Here is a 27,855-nt window from a genome sequence, read left to right as displayed (position 1 = left end):
TGCGCTTTTCCAGCAACACATTTTCAGCTCTGATCTCCAGCATCTGCAGTCCTCACTTTCTGCTGGACAAATAATTGTCAAGTTGTAACCCACCTTGATATAATTGGATCAGTTGAGATCTGGGGTGAAGTAGTGTCATGAAAATGTCACTGGTTGTATGGGACAGAAGTTCAAATCTCATCATGATAGGTGGTGGAAGTTTAATACAAATAGTAAACCTGGAGCTGGAAGCAGGAGAGGTGACCATGAAGCTATTATTGATAATCATCTGCTTCACTAATGCCCTTTAAAGAAGGAAGGACATCTGCCATCCTTACCTACATGTGATTCAGACTCATACCAACGTGGTTGACTCTTAAGAGTCCGTGGAAATGACCAAGCCGCCTCTCTGTTCCAGGGCCATTAGGAATGGGCTTTTGCTCCTGCTAGTGATGCTGACAACTGCCAAATAAACAGCAGAAATCCTTTCCTCTGTTTTTCTGTGGAACCCTTCTATTCTTCTGGGGCTTTTATTCTTTCATGGAATGTCAGTTCTGAAGAAGAGACAGTAATTCCCTTCCTCTCCTCAGATGCTACTAAGCTTCTTGAGTATTCCCTTTCCCTCTGTCTAAGATTTCCAGCATCCATAGTATTTTACTGTATCTAACTATCACAGTCAGCGTTACTGAGACCAGCCTTCCATTTGGGTTAACTCTAATTAAATAACTCTATTAATAGAGTTTGTATTTCACCCACTGGCCTGAAGGGATTTGAACCCAGGTCTCTATAGCAGTAGCCAAGATTTCTTGATTGCTAGTTCAGTAACAACAGCAGTAGCACTATACCATCACTTCCCCAGTACCACACAAGTCCTGTTTCTTACTTCTCTCTGTTTCATGTCTGCAAAGAGCCACAACATGTTCGACTGTGTATTGTCTCTCTGTCTGGAATCTGTGCTGGCTTTTCTTTTCATCAGCTTGCCGATTGCTGACTTCCTCTCCTTCCTGGGTTGCCAGCAGCATTTCATTCATCTCACACTTTACTTTTTCCAAAGTTCAACATTTTTCTCTGGCCTGCAGGTTGCTTTGCACTTTTTTGCGGAGCTGAATTGGTGAATTCTGTTTTTCCCACTGCATCTTGCTCAGCCTTGTTGATTGTCATTCAACGAAAATCAAAGTCGAAATGTTTAAATGACTAGTTGACCTGAGAATAATGATCTGGTCCTGACATTTTCTCCCATCACTCATGCTTTGGGTTGTTCGCTTTCACAGTTTCTGAAAATTGTAGACTGTCTTCACTTGCTCATTGTAAAGGGTCATTTGTAGCAATTCTCAAGGGGTGAACAAAGAAGCCTTGTCTCTATATTTTGCTTATTGCTTATATCACATGATTTTCCATGATGTCAGTTGGTGTGGAATAAACTCTTTACTAAATCATGACTTTAGGCTTCAGATCAACAAACAGCTTTATGGATGAATGTAATGAGCTTAGCCTGACAACATATGATCTATGGACATTAATACATAATGCAGAGGACAGTGAAACTTACATTTCTATTCTGTAAATTGAAGAGTCCTACATCTTGTGAAGTATTGTAATTATTTGTGCACTGAAATCATCATAATCATGCAATGCTTTATGATTTTACCATTTATTTTATTTTAATGATTGTCCATAATGGTGTTATGAATTATGATGACTTGCATTATTTGTATTGTCATCACAATTCGGCAGCTGCCACTATGATGATTTTTCAATAAACCAATTGTCATTACAGAACAGACTGATAAATGAGGCTTAACAATGACACATGACAGATTTTCAGTAATCATTAGCTTAACTATCCTTCCATTGCTGACACAGTGTAGCAAATACCCAGTGGGCTCTTGTGGTGCAGGGTTTGTGTTTCTCCCTCTGAGTCAATGGGCTTAGGCTCAAGATCCAGGTATCTTATCTATATCAAACACTTGTACTTGCTACATTAAACCTCTAGATTAAAGTCCCTTAAAATGAACCTGTAGTGACTTGATGCTGCTGATCGCCTTTCTGGTTTATTTCCCTTCCTGTGATAGCTTATAGGTAGATTTCTCATAGGAGAAAGTGAGGACTGCAGATGCTTGAGATCAGAGCTGAAAATGTGCTGCTGGAAAAGCGCAGCAGGCCAGGCAGCATCCAAGGAGCAGGAGAATCGACGTTTCGGGCATGAGCCCTTCTTCAGGAATGAGGAAAGTGTGCCAAGCAGGCTAAGATAAAAGGTAGGGAGGAGGGACTTGGGAATGCGATAGGTGGAAAGAGGTTAAGGTGAGGGTAATAAGGTGAGGGTGATAGGCCGGAGTGTGGGTGAGGGCGGAGAGGTCAGGAAGAAGATTGCAGGTTAGGAAGGTGGTGCTGAGTTCGAGGACTGGGACTGAGACGAGGTGGGGGAGGGGAAATGGGGAAACTGGAGAAATCTGAGTTCATCCCTTGTGGTTGGAGGGTTCCTAGGCGGACATCAAGGGATGTCCGCCTAGGAACTCTCCAACCACAAGGGATGAACTCACATTTCTCCAGTTTCCCCATTTCCCCTTCCCCCACCTTGTCTCAGTCCCAGTCCTCGAACTCAGCACCACCTTGCTAACCTGCAGATTTCTCATAGGACAGGCTGGTGAATACAAATTGCTGCAAAGAACATATAATTAAGTATTGCTTAATCTAAAGTTGAACTGCTAATCAAACATCTCTTGTGGGTATTATTTCAATGTATTAGTATTTGAACCGAGAAATCTGGCCTCATTGCTTGGATATGGATCATCGTCACAATAGGGCTAAAATTCTCCAAATTTCCTGCCAGAAATGTGGCTATTGCAACACTCTGACCCCGAAAAGACACCACCCCTGGTCTTGTCCCCAACCTCAAAACCATATGAAGTTTCTAGACTAATGACTGACTGCAGGCAGAATGTCAGAGTGCAGCATCTTGCTTCTTCACTGGGGGATGGCTACGTTTTTGAAATGGTTCTCCGTGGCTGTCCTTGCTTCCAGTCACATACTCTTCATGGGGAAAGATCTACTAGGGTCCTCCCTGTAAGTCCACCTTTGACTGTTTAGTAAAGGAAAGGTAGCCAGGATTTCTGGATGGGAGTGTGCTAAAGCCCCTTTTGATGGCAATATAACGAAAGGGGGTAGGTTCTAAAAGGTGTCATTGGATTAACAAAAAGACTCATGAGAACCAGGTACTCCCCCAAATTCTGACTCCCACCATTGGCTGGAGCTTTTCTAAACAAGAGACACTTCAGCCTTGATCTGATAGAATGGTGGAACAAGCTCGAGTGGCTGAATGGCCTTTTCCTGTTACTCAGAAAGAATATTCCTGTCTTTCAGCAGGTGAGCGGCATATCTGAGGACTCTGGCTGATGATCCCGGGTTAGAGTGGAATTGTGGGAGCCCACAGAGGTGAATGTCAGTGTTGCCACGGTTCCCCTGTAAATGGAGTCACTTCAAATAGTTAGAGAATTCTTGGGCAGATCATTGTGGCCTAGCTTCTTGATGAAAGCCTTGGGTGGTGCCCACAATCATCCATGCCATAGCTGGTACACTTATTCTCTGCATCCCCATCTTTGTCCCAAGTACAACAGCTACATTAGGCCAAGGGAGCAAGAATTCTATGTGCCTGCCATTGGCCATGTTAGTTTCTTAAACCAATGGCAGGATAGCAGGCTTACCATACAAATCCATCGATGAAAAGAGGAGATGAGGTCAGGGTTATAACAAGAATTGGCCACTGTTGCTGCTGAATATCAGGATTCTCCTGCCAGTTTTGAAACGTCAACACAAAACCCAGATGGGATTCCCAAGACTGGGAGCCAAAAATGAAGGAGTTACTTTCCTGGACACGGTCTCCTATTTGACTGCCTCTCCACTCATCAACCTGTTCAACATGGCAGTTAAGGCTGCCAGTGCCAAGGGTCCAATCTCAAAACCAACAGCGTGAGAGTCTCTGCAGCTTTAGTGAGAGAGGAAGATGCTGCTGAGTGGGGTAGGTGATGATGTGGGCACCTTGTGTCCACGTAAGTAAATCGTAATGGAAAGGTGGAAGGTGGGCTGGCTCTAATTCGTGGGGAAACATCTCTGCTTGGATTGGTTGACTGTGGGGTTTTTGATAACTCTTGGGCTTGCTCTGCCAAGTAATAAAACTGTGGCTGGTCCAATCATGATCACAACTGCTTATTCCTGCTTACCCTGATGATTTTTGACTCCCTTGTTAGTTGATAATCCACTTACCTCTGCCCTCAAACTATTCCCCTTCTGCACCAAATGCTCAATCCCCCTTTTCTTGGTTTTCAGGTTCAGGTTGTAACAAAGAGGTAGCGAAAATGGAGTCATGTGAATGAATAGCGCAGAAAACAGAAAGCTGCTGTTGAGCAAATTGGCAGTGACTCCTTACCTCATGAGTTTGCTTTTGGAATATTAATGTTGGTAAAGATTTACATGGAATAATGGTCTGCAAAGGCAGTATTTATGAATGATGCAAATGTCCTGTCAGGAAAGGTGAAGTTTTTGTTGCTCAGAAACCCAAATCCAATCCCCTGAATTTAAAGTAATGCTTTTATATTCTCTGCAATCTTGAGTGAGATCTGATTTAATTCCTTTTGGATCAGGGATTTTGATGTTCAGCAGAGAATGTGTTAATTAATTGGACATCACTACAAGACGTGGCTTTAGTTGGCTCAGGAAGTCTGCATTTCAGATACTGACTCTCCAGAAGGATACTAGAGCAAAGAAGTTTCAAAACACTTGGTCAGCAAGCTAATTACAAACCTCAAGGATAAAAAGAAATCCACATACATTTATATTTATAGAAAACACAGGCTGAATGAATGCTGCACTGTGTATTGGCACAAAGCAGAACTGGAAGTAGTCCAGTTAATGTTCAGATTAGACATTTTTGCAAGCTTCATCCTCGGGCTGTTTAGAAATGGCAGAGATGAAGCTTTCAGACCTCCAGGCTATGAGCCTGCAGCGAGAGAATGTGACTGATCACAACCTTTAACCAACTGTTTGTCTGACACTTCAAAAATTGTCCAAGTTTGAAGCAACTTGAGCAAACTTCAGTTTGAGCAGTCTGAGTGTGCTTTACAGAGTATTTGTCTGAAAATTATGAAGTTACCATGTGTGCTGTTATTATGTGATCAAGGCAATGCACTGCTACACTAGCAATTAAACAACAATAACTCAAGATGAATGTCAAACATGTGAAACATCTAGATACCAACTGCATTTAAAAAAAAGGCTAGAGCATTTGGTCCGTTGATTCATCCCCATTATCTTAAGCAAAAAGAACTGCAATAATTTAACACCTTTCACAACCTCAGGGCATTTTAAAAAATGCACACCTCATTGACTGCTTCTGAAGTGTGAAATGCAGCAGTCAATTTGCACACAGCGAACTCTCATAGAATCAAAGAGGCCTACAGTGTAGAAGCGGGCCATCTGGTCTATCGGGTCCACACTGAGCCTCTGAAGAGCATCCCACCCAGAGCCACCCTCCACCCCCCAACCCCCAACCCTATCCCTGTAACCCTGCATTTGCCATGGCCAGTCCATTTAACCTGCACGTCTCTGGACATCTCACAAACAGCAACGGCCAGACAACCTGTTTTAGTAATGGTAGTCATAGAGATGTACAGCACAGAAACAGACCCTTCGGTCCAACCTGTCCACGCCGACCAGATATCCCAGCCCAATCTAGTCCCACCTGTCAGCACCCGGCCCATACCTCTCCAAACCCTCCTATTCATATACCTATCCAAATGCCAGAAGCCAGGGAAGACATAATCCCCCTTGTAGAGAGGTCAAATACCGAGGGTGAGTACAGATTGAAGGTAATCTGAAAGAATTAGAAAGGGCATAGGGAAACCATTTTCAGCCAGAGGGAATTGGTATCTGCCTGGCTTGGTAATTGAGGTGGATAAGTATCCTGGTTTTGCACCTGAACTGTTGCAATTGACAAGACTACACACCGGGTGGTGGGCTTCTTTTTTAAAAAAATATTGTTTTAATTAATCTATTTTTCTAATCAATCTATTCAATAATGTTATTACACACCACCTGGATCAAGTGGGAATTGAGCGCAGGCCACTTGGTCCAGAGGTAGGGTCTCTACCACTGTGCCACAAGGGAAGGAGGGAGTGGAATTAGAACGGGTGGCTAATCCACACAAGATGGTCCAAATTACCAGCTCCTGGGCTGTAACTTTTTCAATGGTTTCCTTCCTTGCCTCTGTGCTTTCGCAAGAGAACAGAGAAATAATCACCTGCTTATTCCAATCGCAGGAAATGAATATGGACAAATGATATTGAGGGAAATGAGCCGATCTTATCCTAATTATTATTGACATGCCTGTTACCACAGTCTTCATAAGAGTTCATTTGATTTTTCAATTGTGAGGGGGGGATGAAAAAATACTCAAATGATTTAAATGTGATTTGCACAATAGTTTAATGCATGTTATGAAACCGTTTATTAAGTGCCTTGAGTTAAAATGTCTCCTCGAGAGAGAGGAATAGAATGCAGTGCACAATCCCCAAACACTGGGTGGGAAGACATTATTAAACCATGCACTTTCGAATTTAGCATTGACAGTGGGTCATTGGGGAAGAACTCCATTAAAATCCCTTTATTAATTTTAAAAACTTCTCATTAACAATTCAAATTAGTTTGAACAGTGGAAATAATTTAATTAGAAAGTCAGATTTCCTGAATTAATTTTTCTGATTTGAGAACCTGGCTGCTTATATTACATCTCTGTTTTCTTGTCTTTAGAAAATGAACCCTGAAAACTACTAGCCCAAAGACAAATAATCCCTCCCCAACTCCACTCCCCATAATTTGCCTTTCTAAATCACTTGTTTTAGTTTTCCTCATGCTTTTGTTTTGAAATGTTTGCTCCAAGCACTTCTACTGAGACTGTAACACACACAGGAAGTGTTGGAGAAACTCAGCAGGTCTGGCAGCATCTATGGAGAGGGTAATGCGAAATGTTTCTCTCTCCACAGATCTGCTGAGTTTTTTTCAGCATTTGTTTGTGTGTATTTCAGATTTCCAGTATTTGTGGTACTTTGTTTTGTGTTCCTCTGATCCTGTGTTTTGTTCATTTACCACTATCACCATCTGCTTTGACCTGCATGTCGCCCTCTTCTCTCAGGTGGGCAAAAGTGGGTACTGCAAATGCTGGAGATTAGAGTCAACATTGGAGTAGCGGAACTCCTCAGATGCTGCCTGAGCTGCTGTGCTTTTCCAGCATTACTCTAATCCCAACCTCTTCTATCATGCAATCCACCTGTCATTCTCCCCCCAGTCACAGACCTTTCTTGTCAATGTCCCACACCGGCCCTTGTCCTAAAAATTATTGCATTTCTCACCCATCTTCTTTTCCGCTGGAAGATTACTAACTTGAAACGTTAACTCTGGTTCCCTCTTCACACATGCTGCCAGATTTACTGTTTTTTTTTACGTTTTCTAACTTCATTCAGGTTTCCAGCATCTGTTGCATTTTATTATTGTACTAAGACCAAAAATAACATTACTCATTGTTTTCAAGTCTATGAGGAGCAATGAAATGACCTTATGTTTCAGCTGCTGGAAACCACGGAAGGGATAGGCACCAGGTCTGGGTGCTGGAGACTCTCCCTGGGATACTCACTTGCAATTATCTTGTTAAATTTTTAAAGGGAAACACACCATACTCAAAGTGCCTGTTGTCAGCTGGAGGTCAATTGGTTGCATTTGAACTGGGGAACCCAGATCAGGATGAAAGCTCAGATGGCAGCAGTACTTTCTCTTGTGGCAAAATAGCAGCATGATGGCTCAGTGGTTAGCACTGCTGCCTCACAGTGCCAGGGACCCGAGTTCAATTCCCACCTTGGGTGACTGTCTGTCTATGTGGAGTTTGTACATTCTCCTCATGTCTGCATGGGTTTCCTCCGGATGTTCCGGTTTCCTCCCACAAAGATGCGCAGGTCAGGTGAATTGGCCATGCTAAATTGCTCAGAGTGTTCGGTGCATTAGTCAGGGGTAAATGTTGGTGTGGGTGGGTTACTCTTCGGAGGGTCAGTGTGGACTTGTTGGGCTAAAGGGCTTATTTCCTTACTGTAGGGAAACTAATCTAAATGGGTCATTGCAGAACTGGAACATGAGTAGAATAACACATATGGGTGTCATTGTCCATTGGGTTCTGAGCATAAGCCTTATATCAGAACTTTTAAGCTGCAGTTAGTGATTATATGTCAATACCATCAGATAAAGACTTATTCCCCCATGTGGAGCAGTTATGTTAACCTTACTTCACCAAGTTGGTCATTTTTCACACATTCTTGTAGGCAGTGAGTTCTATTGCTGCCTGGTTGGTGGAGCAGAAAGGAATTGAGTGTGCAAGAAAAAAATGGGAAGCTGGGATGGATCGTGGACGCTGTCCCTCGATTGATCGAGATCTCCAGGTGGGGCATGAGACAGGCCAGAGTGTAGATTGGCAGCCCCGCATTGTGGAAGCTGTTGGGGCCACCCAAGGTGGAGGCTGCTATAAGGAGAGTCCACTCCTGTGGACCTCAACAATCACTCTGATCCCCAATTACCAGCAGAACCATCGACCCTCGTCCATTTACAATTGTAAATAATTATCACCTCTCCGTGGTCTCCTGATTGCCTCAGCCTTAGCTGTGGGCACAGCTGCTGAGCTGCTGGCTCCCTCATTGAGCCATTTGTGCCAGGATCTGGTCTTTAATTGGGTGGCATCAATTCGGAAGCTAGCTTTGGCGAAATTGTTGAGCTGATCCGTCTGCTGTCAGCCCTGAATGTCTGTAGAATGTTTAGTTGTGATAAATACAACTATTTCTTCATCTGATTCTACATAGATACACTCCCAAGGAGTTATTACTGCACAGTGAGGATGTTATGCACTGGATAGTGAGGATTTCTGAGTACTCCATCTGACATTGCTAATGATGACTTAAACCAATCGACCCAGACTGGGAATGAAAGCCTGAGACTCTTGCCTGAAACGTTTGCCCCAGCTACTAACTGAACTAGATCAGTGAACTAGCCTGGGAAATACTATCATTTTTAACAATGTATTCTCCCAAGGCACTTACTGGAGCTGAGAGTTGTGAGTGATCATGTTAAATATCTTGTGCTGACATGGCTCACTGCATTAATCTTTAACAATGCTGGTGCCTATTGACCACAGTAATGTATCAGTCAGATGTGGCCTCGAATTCAGTGTCATGGCCATCAAAGCTGAGTCATTCCCCCTTAGGGGTCTAGACCTGTGTGAAGTTCAATGTCAGGTTCTGGTGTTTTTATTTCAAATCCCAATACATGTAAGGCACTATTTGTTCAAGGAACTCTTTCATTTCACTTGTGGTTGTGAAGAACTTTTTTTAAAAACATCATTTAAGGGATGAGGGTATTGCTAGCTAGGCCGGCATTTATTGCCCATCCTGAATTGCCCACAGGGTCAACCATGTCGCTGTGGGTCTGGAGTCACATGTAGGCTAAACCAGGTAAGGTTTCCTTCCCTAAAATACATTAATGAACTAAAAGGGTTTTTTCCAACGATCAACAATGGATTAATGGTTATTATTGGTCTCTTGGTTTTTAATTGAATCCAAATTCCACCATCTGCCTTGGTGAGATTCAAACCTGGATCCCCAGGACATTTCCTAGGTCTCTGGAATAACAGCCTGATGGTAATACAATGAGGCCATTATCTACCCCTGGAATTAAAATTGCACATTTGCACTTTTATCTCACTTGTATGATTTTGCTTTTAGCCATCGCTGCTCTTTGAGTGGAGAGGATTTGAACAGGCAATGGTCAGATCCAAAGCCAGACCTTCATCCAACTATTTATCATACAAAGGCTCTCCTCAGCTACATGAGAAGTATTGGCAAGACCCCACTGGTAAGTGTTAGTGATTTAAAGCAGGTGGGACAAGGAGCATGACCAATGCAAGGGGATTAAAAACCCAGAATATACTTTTTCTGCACTTGAAGGAGCCAGCCAGTGTGTTGTCTGTGAAGCGTGGGATTGTTTCCTGTGCTGCAATGTTGCTGCTTACCCTTCAAAAGGTGAAGTCCCCATTTGTTCAGTTAGGCAACTATTTCAACAACTGAGGAAAAGTATCAAACACAAAAAAAACTCAGAGAAATGAAAACAGAAGTTGAAATTTAGCAGACAAGAAGAACAATAAAAGGTCCTAAAGAAAATAAGAGGTGCAGAAAGGGATTTTGAGGAAATAATTACAAAGATATTAAAGCTAAGAATACAGTTGTATGAAATATAATTAATAGGACAAACATGGGAAACTGGTATGTGCGCCTTTAAATATACGCACGAAAGCTATAATGGTGAATATAGACATTGTGGATTTGTTAAATTACTTCATTGTATTTGTTTTCACAAGGGAGTCAGAAGATTAAGTACCAACAATATGAAGGGGTCAATAAAACAGTCTATAGTCCCAGGAGACAAGAACATAAGAATTAAAAGCAGGAGGAGGCTATTTGTTTCTTTTGGCCTACTCTGCCATTCTGATTTGATTCTGGCCTTAATTCCACTTTCCTGTCTTCCTTCTGCAACTGTTGCCTCCTTTAGCCTCCAGACATGAGTCTTACTCAGCCTGGGTCTGTACTTGACGGAGTTTAGAATTACTGGTAGGGAGTCTCTTTGAAGCTTACAGAATACTGAGAGGCCTGGATAGAGTGGACCGCGAAAAAGGCATTTCCACTAATAGGAGAGATTAGGACCCAAGGGCACAGGCTCAGAGTGAAGGCAAGACCCTTTAGAACTGAGATGGAGGAGAACCTCTTCAGCAAGAGGATGGTAATTCTGCAGAACTCTTTGCTGTGGAGGCCAAGTCATTGAGTGCATCGGAGACAAAGTTTCTTGACTGGTAAGGGGATCAAAGGTTACGGGAAATAAGCAGGAGAATGGGGTTGAGAAACATATCAGCCATGATCGAATGGCAGAACAGACTCAGTGGGCTGAATGACCTGATTCTGCATTACATCTTATGGTCTTAGCTCCCAATGAGAAGCACAACTCAGGCTGAGATCTCACTATGCATATAATCTAACAACTACAGATGGTCAGGCGCAAAGCCCATAATACTGCATTCTGAATTTGAAAATAATGAGGATTGCTGTTTTGTCTCAAACACTTGATTCTGACTCTTTGTTTGCTGCTCTATGACTGATCCTATATAATTATTAGGCTGTGCTGTTTCAGTATACTGTTCCTTAGCGATAGTTATTCTGATGCTGTTACATATATCTTAATGGCATTCCGATGTTTTGAGTGCTGGTGCATCCAGACTCTCCTGAACTTACCTATTGGTTTTGTACCAGGTTTATTGTGACTACCATGGGCATTCACGGAAAAAGAATGTCTTCATGTACGGATGCAGCCTTAAGGAGACACTGTGGCAGGCAAGGTCCAGCATTGACACAGCAACATTGAAAGAGGATATTGGATATCGGGTGAGTGTCATCATTACATTTTTCTATCTAGTGGTTTGTTGGAATATTCAGCTCTCCAGTTAAATGCTTTTGGTTATATTAAGAAATTATCTTTTGTGGAAATCTGAAATAATTACAACTCCACTCATGATTAAATTTCCTGAACCCTTTGTCTAGATGAATATATATGTTTTTAGTCAACACTCATTGATAAGATTGTGGCCCTACTGACAAGGCCAGTTAATTTAGTCTTTCTTCCAAATTGTCCTTGAGAAGTTGGTGATGATCTACCTACTTGAATTACTCTACTGTGTAGAATAGAAGGTACATCTATCATATTGTTAGTAAGGGATGTTGTCAGGGCTTTTGGAGCTGCCTTTGTTGTATGCAGTACACTCAGCACTTTTTTGAACTCAATGTGGATTGAAATAAGTTTTCTGAAGACCACCTTCTGTTACAGCATGAATGACTAGATGAGGCCAAGGTGGATCATCTGCTCAGCATTTCTGGCTGAAGATGATTGCAAACGTTTCAGGCTTCTCTTTTGCACTGACTTGCTGGCTCTGTCACCATTGGGAATGAGGATGTTCAAAGAACTTTCCCTTTGCATTCATGATATATGATATGGCTGAACTGCATAGCTCTGACCAGAACTATTGGTTGCACAATTGCTTAGCTCTTTCTATCACATTCTGCTTCTGCTCTTTAGCTTGCCTGTAATCCTGTGTAAGACCAGAAGATGTCAGAGCAGAAGTAGGCCATTCAGCCCATCAAGTCTGCTCACCCATTCAATGAGATCATGGCTGATGTAATAATCCCCAACTCCACTTTCCTGCCCTTTCTCCACAGCCCTTGATTGCCTTACGGATTAAAAAATCTGCCTTGAATAAAAGTAGCGACCCAAGCTCAATAGCCCTCTATGATAAAGTTGTTTCACCAAGATTTTAGGTACACTTGGTGTTGTTCCTGGCATGTTGTTCTGCACTCCACATTAAACCTAATGATCCCCTGACTTGATGCTAATGATTGAGTGAGGGACATGTCACACCATGAGGAGGCAGTTATGATGGAATTGCAATCTCCTTTGCTGATGATAGACAACACCTCACTGATGATTAGTTTGAGTTGCCAAATCTGTTCTGAGTCCATTCCATTTAACAAGGTGGTTGTACAGTCAGTGTGTAAGACAGGATATCATCTCCACAAGTCCTGTGCAGTGGTCACTCCCACTGATACTGTCATGGGCAAGTGCATAGCAACTGGTGAAGATAACACCAGTGTTTTAATCATCACTCCCTTTCCTTTTTTGATCACAGCAAGCAATCCATTCCCAGTTCCAGTGTATTTATATTTTAAAATGAGTTGATTTAATGACACTTTCTTGGGCTAAGAAAAAAGTGCAGTTATATTAGTTACTAAAATGTGAGGAAAGATAATAAATCATGACGCACGTATACACAGGTTAGAAGTGAGAAGTGAGGAAACACAATGGTTAATGGTTGTCATATTTCACGATTTTGGAGGTGTCGGTGTTGGGCTGGGGTGTACAAAGTTAAAAATCACGCAACACCAGGTTATAGTCCAACTGGTTTAATTGGAAGCACTCGCTTTCGGAGCGCTGCTGGAGCAATGCAGAAGGAGCATTACTCTGAAAGCTAGTGCTTCCAAATAAACCTGTTGGACTATAACCTGGTGTTGTGTGATTTTTAACATTGTCACATTTCACAGTCTAGTCCTCATGGACAAGACAAAGACTGATTTGTGTGTCTTTTTCCTAATTATCATGTGGTTCATCACTTCTCCCCTAAGTGAGGGTTAGATAGTGAAATGTTATGCCCGTTACATTGGACGGTTTCAATAGCAATGACCTTGGTTGGTGAGCATTCAGTCCGGGGATTCTTGGTACTGCAAGTTGACCAAAGTTGTGCTGTTTCTTCTCGATGGAGTCTTTGCTGACTTGCAACTTGCTTCTTGCAGCCAGCGAGAGGGAGACCTCCCTTTTACCAACAAGTGCAGAGATTTTCCACACTTGGTCAATCACATTCTCAGAATTTATATTCCCAGTCATGTTTGGCTCATGGGTTTGTGTTTTGTTACTGTGTCAGGTTGCTGCTTGTTTATGGGACAGCTGTCCCAATTTTGGCACAAGTCACCAGATGTAAATGAGGTGGACTGAACAGGGTTGTCTGCGCTTGGTGTGCGTTTGCTGCATCTGGTGCTTAGGTTGCTGCTGGTGGTCTGTCTGATTTTTTTTTTTCTTATTGTTTATCTTTGTGGAGTGCTTTGATGCAATGACGTAAATTACTAGAACATTTCACAGTCAACCATATTGCTGTGGGTCTCCAGTCACAAACCAGAGCAAGTAAGCATGGCTGAATGCCTTCCCTGAAAGACTGGATTTTGTACAACCATCTTGTGAAGGAGTGACGCTCCGAAAGCTGGTGTGCTTCCAATTAAACCAGTTGGACTATAACCTGCTGTTGTGTGATTTTTAACTTTGGATTTTGTACAGATACACAATCCTTTATCTGAAATCTTTGGGGCCAGTTGTTTTACGGAATTGAGAATTTTTTGGATTTCAGAATAAATGACATTTTCACAATGAAATTAAATAAAAATCTTACCGAACAGCAGATCCACATATCACATCTGAGTGACATGGGTCGAGTGGGTGTGGAGATGGGTCACCCATTAGCATACCAAACACCCTTGTTATGCAGAAAGAAATTTCACGAGAGAAATTTCGGATTTTGGAGCTTTTCGGATAAAGGATTGCGTACATGTATCATAATTCTTTACATCACTGAATTCAGATTCCCCACTAGGATTTTAGCTCCGTTCATAGCCCTGGATTACCAAAGCAGCGACATAAACACTACACTGCTGCACTTGTTGACAATATAGATGCAATTTGTGAAGTTTATACTGTTAGAATATATCTGTGAGCACAATATGATAGTTATTTGGCCCATTTATAATAGAAATGGGTTCTTATTGAGTGTCTGGGTTTCCAGTAGCTAAGTACAACCTGTAAGTGGTTTTAACGGTATGGTTCAGGAAAAATTTGAAATAAGTCTGCCTTAACTCAACTTGCAATCCAATCAGTTAAGGAACATAGCAAATGTGAGGGGCCAATGCTTACTGACTCTGGTCGAACTGCAAATATTTGAATTTTTACTGACAAAGGCATACCCCTCTCCCCTCACCCCAAGACTTTGTTTGATGGACACTGTTATAAAAGTATCTTGTCTTTAAATAAGTTTACCTTTGTGGACTCCATGTACTGTGTGTATACAACATTGTGACTCTGCCTGACTGTGATTCTATTGTAAATGTGAAAGCCACAAAATAGAAATCAGTTACTTTATTCTGTATAGTCTGCTTCATAACTTATTATGTGTTTTATTGTTAACTAACCCACGGAATTAATCGATTGATTATTGGATAATTATCATTAAACTGGCAAACATAATCTTTCTCACTGTTTTATTGACCAATGGTCATCTTCTCATTATTCCCTTGTCAAGCATTCACTCTTACCGTTTCATTGCATGGTGATCTGCTTCTCCTCATTTACGAACAATACTTGCTTTCACAGTCCTGTTGACAAAGTTCAAGCCATCGCTGTTCCATTGACTAACATTGTTAGATCACATTGTTCTATTGACTGATGTTGGTCTCTTCCATTGCTCATTTAGTGCCCGCTTTATTTCTGTTGACAACTGTTGCCCTTCCTCACCTTGAACACCAAAGAAATAAATAGCAACAGAGAAATCTGTCACGGCACCTGCTTTAAAATGTTCTCAGTGTGGTCTTTATCATATGATCATGTCCAGTAAGTTAATCAGAAGCCCGAGCTACAGAAATTCTCCCCAGCGGTTGTTCAAGGAACATCACTCACTCTGCCCTGTGACATGAATGTAAATCTGTCAGAGTATCTGATCACTGACTTGCTGCTTTTGCATTAAATAAATCAATTTCTTCTAATTATTTCTTGATAGACCATCCCCAAAGTCCTGGACAAGATCTCCCCGGCATTTGCCATGAACCGCTGCTGCTTCTTAGTCCAGAAGTCGAGGGAAGCGACTGCACGAGTGGTGGTTTGGAGAGAGATTGGGGTTCTCCGGAGCTACACAATGGAGAGCACTTACTGCGGCTGTGATCAGGGCAAATACAATGTAAGTGAAAGCATCGGGGGCTCTTGCTATAGCTATGTTAAATGACATTTCAAGCCTACTCATCACCACAAATTAGTGACATCTGCTGGTAACTCAAAACTAAGAGCAATAGAATCAGAACAGACAGCCAAAGATTAATGAATCAATTGAATTACATGTGCAAGTGGACAAAAAAAAGGATTATATTTGATGTTGTAAGTGGAAAGTACTTGCAGATAAGAAAAAGAAAAGACAATGCTTAAAGTGGCTAAGGATGATCATTGGAAAAGACCCAGGTATGTTTGAAGATTCAATGTAGAATCGATGACTGACTAAATCCATCCATGACTGAACAGCAATCTGCAAAGTCAACAGAATCTTGAAGGATCACACTGTACAGCACACTGATCTGATCACACTGTGAATAATATATCTGGTTTCAAAAAGCCATGATGCAGAGAAGACATTCTAGCAATGGAGACGGTACAGAGATGATCCATGAGATTGATGAATAGAATTGGAGGTTTGAATTATGAGGCAAGATTAGAGAAACCTCTGATTTACTGCCCTGAAAGAAAGCTTCTGAGAAGTGGTTTTATAGAAATATATAAGTTGGCAAACAGAACGGATAAGTTAATTTGAAACATTACTTTAGCCTAAAGTGCTCCATATGGACTAACAGAAATAGGCTCATTCTTGCAAAAGGCAAAATTAGAACTGAAATAATTTATTTCAACAAGGAATTATCAGCACATGGAATGGATTGTTGAATAGTCTAAACCTTGCATTCATTTAAGGAACTATTGGGTTGAATTAAAGATCTTTATTATTGAATGTGTTAAGGTGAACTGAAGGGTAGCTCCCCCATTGTAATCATCTCATGAGAGACTCCGCAATGTAAACGTTTTACCTTCACTGCCAGGCGTGTTACTCATTGCTGGGGCAAGCTGATAAATTGCTCAGAAAGAATGACAGCCCCTGAGAGAGCTCTCCCACACTGCAGCATCCCATCAATAGTTTAGATGGAAGGAATATCTCATCACCCTGATCATCTCTCGACAGTGAATCCAGATGATGCTTAATGCCCCGGCAGTAACATTGAAATACATTTCATTGACTGTGACGTTCAGGACCAGTAACTACACATCACCAATTCATTGGCCTGAGTTCTAAGCAAATAGCACTGGCTGTGAGGATGGACCAGAAGCCTGGGTTGGGGGTGGGAAGTAATGAGGATTGTGGAAGGGGTCCCCACCATAACAATTTGCAACAGCCTGACCCAATTATGTGCCAAAGAAGAAATTAATGACTTGGAACCAGGTTTTTATCCCTTCGTTTGGGGATGAAGGGTGAAGAGGTCATGTCTTTTAATTCTTTGATCGGTTGTTGCTGGTAATGCCAGCACTTGTTGCCCATCCCTTTCAGAGGGAAGTTAACAGACAACTTCGTCACTGTGGATTGGAGTCACATACAAACCAATCTGAATAAGGATGACCGATTTCCTTCCTTAAAGGACATTGGTGAACCAAATTTGTTTTTATAACAATCCATGATGGTTTCATGGCCACCATTACTATGACTACATTTAAATTCCAGATTTATTAATTGAATTTAAGTTCCACCAGCTGCCATGGTGGGATTTGAACCCATATCCCCAGGGTACTAGGCTGGGCCTCTGGGTTACCAGTCCAGTGGCATCATAACTGAGCCACCATTTCCAAGAGTTAATGGACGATTGAAGGGCCAGGCATCTCTTCAGAGACAGCAGCATCATAGGGAGCACCCGTCTTATAATGGCATCATGGTTACCACAAGCAGCGGTGAGAAGATACCCTTAGGTGTCCACATGAGTGCATCACTGGCCTCTGGATCAGAAGGCCCTCCTTGACCCAAATGCCGAGGCAATTGCATGGAATCTGGAAGGGTGGGTGTTATATAAGGTGCTTGGACCTCAAAGTGTAAATAGTGGGGTGGGCATATGATGATGGGTGGGCAGAAATGCTTTGGGTCATAAAGGAGATAAACCTAACAACTAGATCTCTGCATGGTCGCAGTCACACTGTTTGTCATGCCATTGTAACTTATACCTGATTGCTGTCAGGTAAGAAACTATATGTTTATGTTTACTACATGTAAGAAATATGTTTAGGCCCTATGCTTCCTCTTGTTGGACTACCTGTATTTTTTTCCCCCTTGATAACACCAGACAAAGCAGGCTGGGTAGATGACAACTCCTTTAAAACAAGGGTGGCGGCAGCAAATCTTATTGTGATCAAATGTCCAACTAGTGCATACAACATGCTGGCAGCAGTGGTCCTCTAAAGATCTGATTTAGCTGTGTCTTTACGACAAGAGACACTCCCATCTCTAGCTTTTGACCTAATTCTAACCCCTTTTGCTCTGATCTCACAAGCTACGCCACACCCCCCCAACCCCCATGTCGCATTAAATTAGGCCCATCAAATGCAACAGCCACATCCTTCTCAGTGTAAATATGTTGACCATTCATTCACATCCCTGTTGCTCAAATGGTATTTCTACTTTGCGAGGTCTGCAAATTAGGATCCTGTTTCATCCAAATTCCTGCTCATAATGGCAATGTCACCATTTCTGATTGAATCTGGGCTCTCCTCTCAATGTTCACATTGATGTTGTTGGAAGGCCATTATAATGTCTGCTGATGACAGTGAGAGAATGACTCAAGACCGCCCAGAACCTGTGATTAGTGGTCCCAGCACATCAATGATAATCAGAATGAAAGAAAATCAGCTGTAACCATTTCCAGCATCAGGAAAAGTTACCAGAACCTGTTCCTACCTTATTATCTGCTGTATGGAGAATCTTATACAGTGATTGCTCAAGTCAGGAGTGAGATTTTGAAATTTTTGTTTTGAAAAACTGGCCTTTTTGGGACAACTCTGACAGGTTGATGTCCTAGGCCTGGAAAACGCAGCTGACCCTGTAGAACTTGAGAGAACAATTCACTAAAGATGGTGAGGATCGTTTCAACTGGCTCTGTACATCCAAACTTTAACTCAGTAGCTGTAACACTGTATCCTGCACTCTGTTCTATTACCATAATGCACATGTGTTGTATGATCTTCCTGTAAAGCCAACACTTTTCACTGTATTCCAGTACATGTGACAGTAATAAATCATTGCAATACACTGTGAGTCAAAGAGCTTTTAAAGTCTGATTGCATTCAATCAGATAGTCAAAGTCTCCTCATTAGGAAGCAGTGTCATACTGATAGTGGTACCTGCTTAATGATCTGCCAACAGATAATCTGGAGATATCAACCAGGCTAATGCTTTTGGAACTTGCTTCAAATCCTGCCATGGTAGCTGGTGGAATTTAAATTTCATTAGTTAATAATTCTGGAAAAGCAAGCTCACCTTAGTAATGTGGTGACCAGGAAAGGTTCATCACTTCTCATTTCAGGAGATCTGATGCAGCAAATTCCCTTCAAGGAAAGGAAGCCACTCTCTTTACCTGGTCTGGCCTCCATGTGACTCCAGTCCCACAGTAATGTTCTTGACTCTTAACTGCCCTCTGAAATATCCAAGCAGGCCATTCAGTTTGATGATGGGTAACCAAGTGATGATCTTCCAGCGACACCCACATGCCATGAAAGAAGCCCAATTATATTCAGTGACAGAGGCAGAGATCTCCAATCATGGTCATGATCTGGATATAAGTCATAGCTTCTATAAAGACTCAACCATTAAGTAGGACAGGAAGAGTCTTCAACTTAATCGCAATCACTGAAATTGGCAGAACCTCCTGCATATACACTCCCAGTGAGATAGATAGAAACATCTTGCCCCAAGAACATTTCGTTCCTCCTTCCAGGAAAAATCATTGATCTACATCAAAGTGTACTTGTCAGGAGCTCTCCGTTTGTTTCAGTAATTATTTTGAAAAATAAATTGCTATTTTATTGGAGGTGCATAAATAAAACATTTACTTTATTGAGCACTGACAATGAGAAATCATGACAATCAGAAAATGCAGTCTTTGTATCAAAGTGAGAGGCAAAGGATACATTGCTATCAATAACTCTTTATGCTTTCTCAGGCATTTGATGGGAACATGGGCCATTAATAATGGTTCAGTGCAGAGCAAAGTGTGTCATCTTTTCAGCCCCAAGGGTGCACTGCAATTGATAATGAATTGTTTCATTTTTAAAAGGATATTCCCGTCTGCACTTTGGTCCATTAGAATTACAACTTCCATAAAGAGCAGCTGACCTCCCAACAATCTCTGTTTTGGGCATGCTGTCTGGTTTGAGACTACGGGGTGTTCATCTGAGGCCATTTTCAGATGCAGGATCAGGTCTTCTCCAATGGCATCTATCCCAAACTAGAGACCCTAAAGAGATCCAAAAATTGCACCCTGTCTCTCATTAACATCATTTAGATGAGTAGCTGTGCCTTTCTGTACCTCCCCAGGCAGCAACCCAAATAAATTTGAATTCAATTAATAAAAAGTGGAATGAAAACTCTCATGGTGACCGTGAAAACATCTTCAATCATCATAAAGATCATCTGGGCGGAAGTGGGTACTGCAGATACTGGAGATGAGAGTCAAGATTAGAGTGGTGCTGGAAAAGCACAGCAGGTCAGGCAGCATCCGAGGAGCAGGAAAATCCACATTCCTGATGAAGGGCTGTTGTCCCAAATGTCAATTTTCCTGCTCCTCAGATGCTGCCTGATCTGCTGTGCTTTTCCAGCACCACTCATCCGATGTTTTTTTAGGGATGGAAATCTATCGTTCCTACCTGATCTGGCCTATGTAAGACTCCAGACTCATTCCACTGTGTTTGACTCTTAAATACTTTCTGAAATGATCCAGCAAGTTACTTAGATTGAGGGCAACAAGTGTTAGTCTTGTCAGTGATGCTCACATCCCATAAGAGAATAAAGAGAAAAAGAGTACCTCATGTCTTTGCAGCAAATGTGTTGTGACTTGATGAGGGGGCACAATAAATCCTCGAATCGGGAGTGGGCTAAGGGTGGGCCTGATAGGATGAATAGCAATGAAGAAAATTGGGATATTGGAACTGTGGGCCCTCCTCAGCCATTAACTTATACTATACTAACTGCTGTGTACAAAATGGTACAAGCGAAGGATTGAGGAAGCTCTGGATGTGCTGTACTCCACCACTAACACCCTGGAGATGGAACACCCTGAGGCCCTGTTTATTGTGACTGGTGATTTCAATCAAGCCAATCTAAGGAAGTTGTTGCCCAAGTACCACCAGAACATTACCTGTCCCACCAGGGGCCCAAACATTTAGACCACCCGCTACATCACTGTGAAAGATCCTACCGCTCCATCCCCCACCCTCATTTCAAGGTCAAGTAGGAGAACCCCTCGCGAATACAGGCCCAGTGCTGGTTGGAGGAGGCAGAAGATCAACTCCGGTGCTGTCTGGAATCGGCTGATTGGGCCGTGTTCAAACAGTCAGCAGGTACCTCGGACGATACGCCACCACCGTTACAGACTTTATCAGCAAGTGTGTGGAGGACTGCATACTGAGGAAGTCAATCCAGTGTTCCACAACAGGAAACCCTGGATGAATCAGAACATACAGAACCTGCTAAAAGCAAGGTGTGAGGCCTTCAGATCAGGAGACCCACTCAAATATAAGGAATCCAAGTATGACCTTTGCAGAGCCATTAAGACAGCCAAGGACCAATACACAGACACCCGGCAACTATGGCAAGGACTGAATGACATCACAGGTTCTAAAAAGAGACAGTGTAAGATAGCAGACGATGACACATCCCCTCTCGGGATTGTCTCCATGCCTTCTATGCTCACTTTGAGCAGAAGTTTGATGGAGAACTAACACCTGTTCCGACAAGTGCTGACGAACCTATCCCAACAGTCACTGTATCAGAGGTCAAGTCAGTTTTCCTTCGTGTGAATCCAAGGAAAGCGATGGGACCAGATGGAATACCAGGCCATGCACTCAGAGCATGCATAGATCAACTGGCAGAGATCTTCTGGACACCTTCAACCTCTCCCTGTAGCAGGCTACTGTCCCTGCCTGTTTCAAGAGGGCCAACATCATCCCTGTGCCTAAGAAGGCTCATGCAGCATGTCTCAATGACTACTGCCCACTGGCCCTAACTTCCGTGGTCATGAAGTGCTTTGAAAGGCAGATCATGGCATTAATCAACTCCAGCCTCCCCACTACTCTTGGCCCACTCCAATTTGCCTATCGGACCAAAAGGTCCACATCAGATGCCATATCACTTGCCCTTCACTCCTTCCTAGAACATCTTGACACTAAGTACAGCTACGTAAGAATCCTACTCATCAATTACAGTTCAGCCTGCAACACTATTATCCTCTCGTGACTAATTACTAAACTTAGTGATCTCTGACTAAGCCCCACTCTCTGGAACTGGATCCTCAGTTTCCTGACCCACAGGCCACTATCAGTGAAGATTGGGACAATATTTCACCCTCACTAACACTTAACACTGGAGCCCCCACAGGGATGCGTACTCAGCCCTTTACTGCACTCACTGTATACGCATGACTGCGTCGCCAAATACCAGACTAATGCCATTTACAAGTTCCCTGATGACACTACCATAGTCAGTCAAATCTCAGATGGTGATGAAACAGACTACAGATGGGAGGTGGAATACCTGGAAAGATGGTGCATTGAGAACAACCTAGCTCTCAATGCCGGCAAAACTAAGGAATTCATTATTGACTTTCAGTGGGATGTTACACATACCCCCCCCTATACATTAACAGCACAGAGATGGAACAAGTGGAGAGTGTCAAGCTGCTGGGATTGGTCATCCACAATAAGCTTTCTTGGACTCTTCATGTGGATGCACTGGTTACAAAGGCCCAACAACATCTCATCTTCCTCAGGCAGCTGAGAAAATTTGGCATGATGGCCAATACCCTTGCCAACTGTGATAGGTGCACCATCAAGAGCATTCTGTCTGGTATAGCAACTGTACCATTCAAGATTGGAGACAGTTACAGAGAGTGGGGAACTCTGCCTGGACAATCACAAAGGCCAACCCCCCCATTTATAGAATCCATCTACCAGGCCCGCTGTCAAGGAAAGGCCGCCAGCATTCTCAAAGATCCATCCCGCCCTGACAACCTCTACCATCAGGGAGAAGGTACAGAAGCCTGAACACACATACCATCCGGTTTCACAGCAGTTTCGACCCTACTGTTGTTAGAATACTGAATGGACTCTCAAACTCTTAGCATTCACCTGTACCTGTGTTTTTGTCTTGCTGCTGTTTGCCTATTATTTACCTATCTATGCTATGTAAGTATGTGATCTGCTTGCATTGCTCGCGAGACAAAGCTTTTCACTGTGCCTTGGTACATGTGACAACAAATTCAATTCACTTCATTTCAATTCAAGCTACTTGCTAAACCTGTGGTAGGGTAGACCCAGTAATATCCTGCAGATTGCAAAAAAATGTCTGATTAACACCAAAAGTAGGTGTTAAACCATTCACTTTTTTTGTTAAACTAAAGATGCCTTAGTCTCGGAGAGCTGTTCTGTCATTAGAGAGAGAGAGAGAGAGAGAGAGAGAGAGAGAAGCTCTATTGGTGGCGAATTTAACCTGAAGATCATCACTTCTCAGGTGAGAGATTAGATTAAGAAGGCAGAAGCTTCATAGTAATGTCACCCAGTGCAGAAATTGAACCCGCATTGTTGGCACCACTCTGTTTTGAAAAACCAGCTGTCCAATCAACTGAACTGATTCTCACCTTTAGTAATAAGAGGTGCTAGAGGGCTGTAATGAAGAACCTTTTTAGTACAGGAAGTGGAAATGACCTGCACCATGTTGCCCATGAGAGTGTTAGGAGCGGTTATGATCCATAATTTCACAAAGAAATTGCATTGCCACTTGACGTAAACTTGTAAGGCTACAGCATTAGAATGGGGAATGGGACTGACTGGATCTACAGAGAGCAGCATGGATTTAGTAGGCCAGATGGTCTCCTACAGTGATGTAATGCTGTATAATGATCTGAAATACCTGCTTTACGTAGCTGAGCCAATAGTTGAACAATTCTCTGTTATCTCTGGGCTGTGCAGGATGTCGATCTTGGAGCTAAGGCTAGATGCCTACAAAACAGGGACTGAGGTCCAAAGATGTGCAGGTCAGGTGAATTGGTCATGCTAAATTGCCCATCGTGATAGGTGCATTAGTAGGGGAATGGGTCTCTGTGGGTTACTCTTCAGAGGGTCGGCGTGGACTTGTTGGGCTGAAGGACCTGTTTCCGCACTGTAGGGAATCTAGTTTAATCTAAGAAATTACTATTGAAATGATTTAACTCATAAAGCACAAGTAGACCACAATCAAATTATGTTTTTGATCATAAATAGATCTCATTAGTATTGCATGTAAAATGTTTATATTCACAATTGGATGGATCCATCATTTATTGCCCATCCTTAGTTGCCCTGGAGAAGATGCTGGCGAGCTGCCTTCTTGAACCACTACAGTCTGTGCTGTAGCTGGATCCACAATTCTATTGGGGCAGGAATTCTCTAATTTTGACCCAATAACACTGAAAAATGGTGATATAAAAATGACTTTACGAATTGCAAATGTAGACTACAATTAAATTATTTTTAGAGGATATATAGATTGCATTGGAATCATATGTATTGATTATGTATCAATTGCAAATAAATGTTCTCCAGATTCAGTATATCTTGGTCCTGCATGGTGCTCACGTGTGTAATTGTGTAGGTAGTTTGAGATGAAGTGTCGATTTGGTATTGATCACATATAGATTATTATGTTTATTTATCACAGTGTAACCTCAGTAGCTAAGTGTGAATAATCAGGTAGAGAGCAGTCCCGTAGCTCCCTGTGATTTGCTACTTTCCCTGCTGTAAGTGACAGCAGCCCTTGACTATATCGACATAAATATAACTTAAAGCCATGAATGATGATGCTTTGTGTTTTGGTGGATTGTGGGAAGGAGGATGGCTTGATGGAGGGAAAGGGTCAATAGACGTAGATTTTAAAAATGTAAGTTAAAATTAAAATACTCTTTTTGGAAAACATGATATTATCGTTGGATGTCCAAAGACAGATATGTGGGACCAAAAGTGGGAAATCTCATCTGGAGTCTACCTAAATGATATCACTGATGCTAATCCTAGCAAATTCTGTGGATGAAGTGGCGGCCCTTAGATGCAAAGTTGTTGTAGTAAGATTGTACCCAGGTGGAAAATTATGTAGATGCTATTTTACTTTTACTTTTTTTTTGGGACTGAGTGTTATTGGATTTATTGTTTATCCCTAGTTGCCCTTGAACTGAGTGGCTTGCTGGGTTTTTTGAATGGCAGCTAAGAGTCAACCATATTGCTGGCGGTCCTGGAGTCACACATTGGCCAGACTTGGTCAAAGTAGTAAATTCCCCTCCCCAAAAGGCAATAGTGAATTAGATGGATTTCTATAAGAATCATCTATTGTTTCATAGCTACTAATACTGATGTCATCAATTACCCAATGCAGTTCTGATAAAGGTCATCAACCTGTAACATTAACTGTTTCTCATTCTATACTGAGTCTTTCAGTATTGTCCACTTCAATTTCAAATTCCCAGCATTCACTGTATTTTGCCTTAGATTAAGCTGTTGTCTGTGTGTACTGCGACTGACAATAATCATTAAACTCACTTAGTTTAGAGGGCTTGGTACAGACTTGTCCAACTACTAAGTATCTAACACACAATCCATCATATTAATTTCTTTCTGCTGAGCTGGCAGATGCTTCAAATGTGCTGACTAAAGACAATCATAACAGCTTTCCCAGAAGTGGAACCTAAGATTTGCCTGACTTCACAACACAACTCATGTATCAGTACTCATATATTATCTAATTAAACAAGATATATTCGGGGGGCGCTTTTGTACCGTAGTCAAGAGTCTAGGTCTTTTTAGATGGAATCATTGATTTATCTTGTGGTAATTTCTGAGAGACGGCTAGCAGAACTGATTCTGTTTGATCAGGTATAAAAAAATAAGTGATTCTGCCTAATCGATGCTTGGTTTCTTTCTGTCTGTCTATTTGGATATATTGGTGCTTTTTTGTCAATACCAGACTCAATTTTACATTGTGATCTTGTGTTGTTTCAAACTCTGCAGCCCCCCCTTTCCACCAGCACGCAATTTGCAGGCTGTTTGCATCACAATCAGTACACATCAATGATTCTCTCGTCGAAGTTTTTCACAGAGATGGCAGAGTAATGCTGGATTGGACAGGGGCGATTTGCTATTATCGCTCCTTGATGTAGTCAGCTAATACTCCTCTCTACACTTAGCACAAAGGGACACCAACTGCTGTGTACCATACTTGACCAGAATTTGTAACAATATTCATAAAGCATCTCACTAGTAACTTGTGTACAGTACTTGATCAGACTTTGTAAGTTCAAATGCAGCATTTTGAAGCTGACATGTTTTTCTTTCATGTAGTGCTTACCATTTGGAGATTTCTTAGAGCATTGGAAAATACCAATATTTAGGGAGTTGGTTTAAAAACTATTTGCCTTATTTAAACATGAGACTAGCTTAGATTAAGTGGCAAATACATCAGTATGTCTGTCCATTGCAATTGTCGTGAAAGTGGTCTGGAAAAGGATGAGAATTCATCATTCTATTGTTAAAATTCACTGAACCTCCAAGATCTTATTTGTTCACAGGATGAGGGTGTCACTGGTTAGACCAGAATTTATTGCCTATTCCTAATTGCCCAGAGGCTGTTAAGAGTGAACCAGATTGCTGTGGGTGTGGAGTCAGACCAGGTAAGGGTGGCAGTTTCATTTCTTAAAGGTTGTTACTGCATCAGTTGGGTTTTCCCCAATAATCAAATTGTGGTCATCTTTAGGCTCTTATCTCTAGATTTTCTTCTTAATTGAATTCAAATTCCACCATCTGCCATCTGTAGGATTTGAACCCAAGTCCTCAGAACAGTACCTGGATTTCTGGATTAACAGTCCAGCAATTATATCATTAAACCATCACCTCCTATGAGATATTTTGCTCATTCTAGCTGTGAGAGGAACTCTTATATCCAGTGAATAACTCCCTGTTAAACATGGACCCAGGATGATTTCGGGGTTGGTGTTGGTTTTACCTCATTAACTGGCGCTTCATGGGAACACAGTCAGTCTGGAGGTCGGGTATCATTAATATGTTTGGGGATGTGATAGAAGTGAAGTGGTTAATAGCTTCTCTCCATAAGTGATGCCGCTGTAAGCAATGAAGTCAAGAGGCTTGAACTCTTTAATACATTTAATGTACTTAAATGGACAAGCAATTCAGTTTGCGTTTATCCACAGGAGGCCCAAGTCAGGCCCCATGTATTTTTTTTGTGTGTTTGAAGATTGGAAATTGTTGTCAGTACAAAGTAATTATAAAAGATTCAGTTTTTAATGGGCTTTCTAATGGATGTTCTCTAGAAAAGAGAAGACTACAGGGTGATCTAATTGAGGCCTTTTAAATTCTGCAAGGTTTTGATAGGGCAGATGAGAGATATTACCATGTGCCAGCAAGAGCATAACTTGGGTTACAAATAAAAGATAGCCATTAATAAATTGAATAGCATAAAGATAAATTTAATAGGGAATTCTATTAGAGTGGTTACAGTGTGAAACTCACTAAAGGCTTATCTGAATAAAACAGGGTCGAACAGGTTCAACACATATCATTGGAGTTTAGAAAAATGAAAGGTGATCTTATTGAATCATATAAGATCCTGAAGGGACTGGATAGGCAGGATGATTCCTCTTTTGGGGAAGACTATAATTGGGTGACGTAGGTTAATTAAAAGAATTCTTTTTTTAAGCGCACTAATAAAACCTGTAAAATCTTCAGATGCTGGAAATCGGAGACAAAAAGAGATATTGCTGGAAAAGCTCAGCAATTTGGACGGCACAGTGGTTCAATTCCCGCCTCAGGCAACTGTCTGTGTGGAGTTTGCACATTTTCCCCTGTCAGTGTGGGTTTCCTCCAGGTGCTCCGGTTTCCTCCCATAGTCCAGGTTAGGAGAATTGGCCATGCTAAATTACCGGTAGTGTTAGGTGAAGGGGTCTGGGTGGGTTGCTCTTTGGAGGGTCGTTGTGGACTTGTCGGGCCGAAGGGCCTGTTTCCACACTGTACGTAATCTAATCTAAAAAAAATGGCAGCGTCTGTGGAGAGAAATCG

At 42.0% G+C, this 27,855-nt stretch overlaps 1 protein-coding gene across 1 annotated transcript in view; it reads left to right on the top strand.

Annotated features, from left to right (window-relative positions):
• The window catches only part of LOC122540843 (cytosolic carboxypeptidase 4-like), a 244,133-nt gene that overhangs the window by 157,665 nt on the left and 58,613 nt on the right, over positions 1-27,855 (top strand). The window contains exons 16-18 of the mRNA XM_043677060.1: positions 9,786-9,915; positions 11,361-11,492; positions 15,473-15,649. Coding sequence (XP_043532995.1) covers positions 9,786-9,915; positions 11,361-11,492; positions 15,473-15,649 — 439 coding nt within the window. The remainder of the gene's footprint in view (positions 1-9,785; positions 9,916-11,360; positions 11,493-15,472; positions 15,650-27,855) is intronic.

The sequence above is a fragment of the Chiloscyllium plagiosum genome, chromosome 36 (genome assembly GCF_004010195.1).
Source record: "Chiloscyllium plagiosum isolate BGI_BamShark_2017 chromosome 36, ASM401019v2, whole genome shotgun sequence".
Classification (NCBI taxonomy): Eukaryota; Metazoa; Chordata; class Chondrichthyes; order Orectolobiformes; family Hemiscylliidae; genus Chiloscyllium; species Chiloscyllium plagiosum.
Note: the sequence above shows the minus strand (reverse complement) of the source record. Positions and strands in the feature narration are given on the sequence as shown.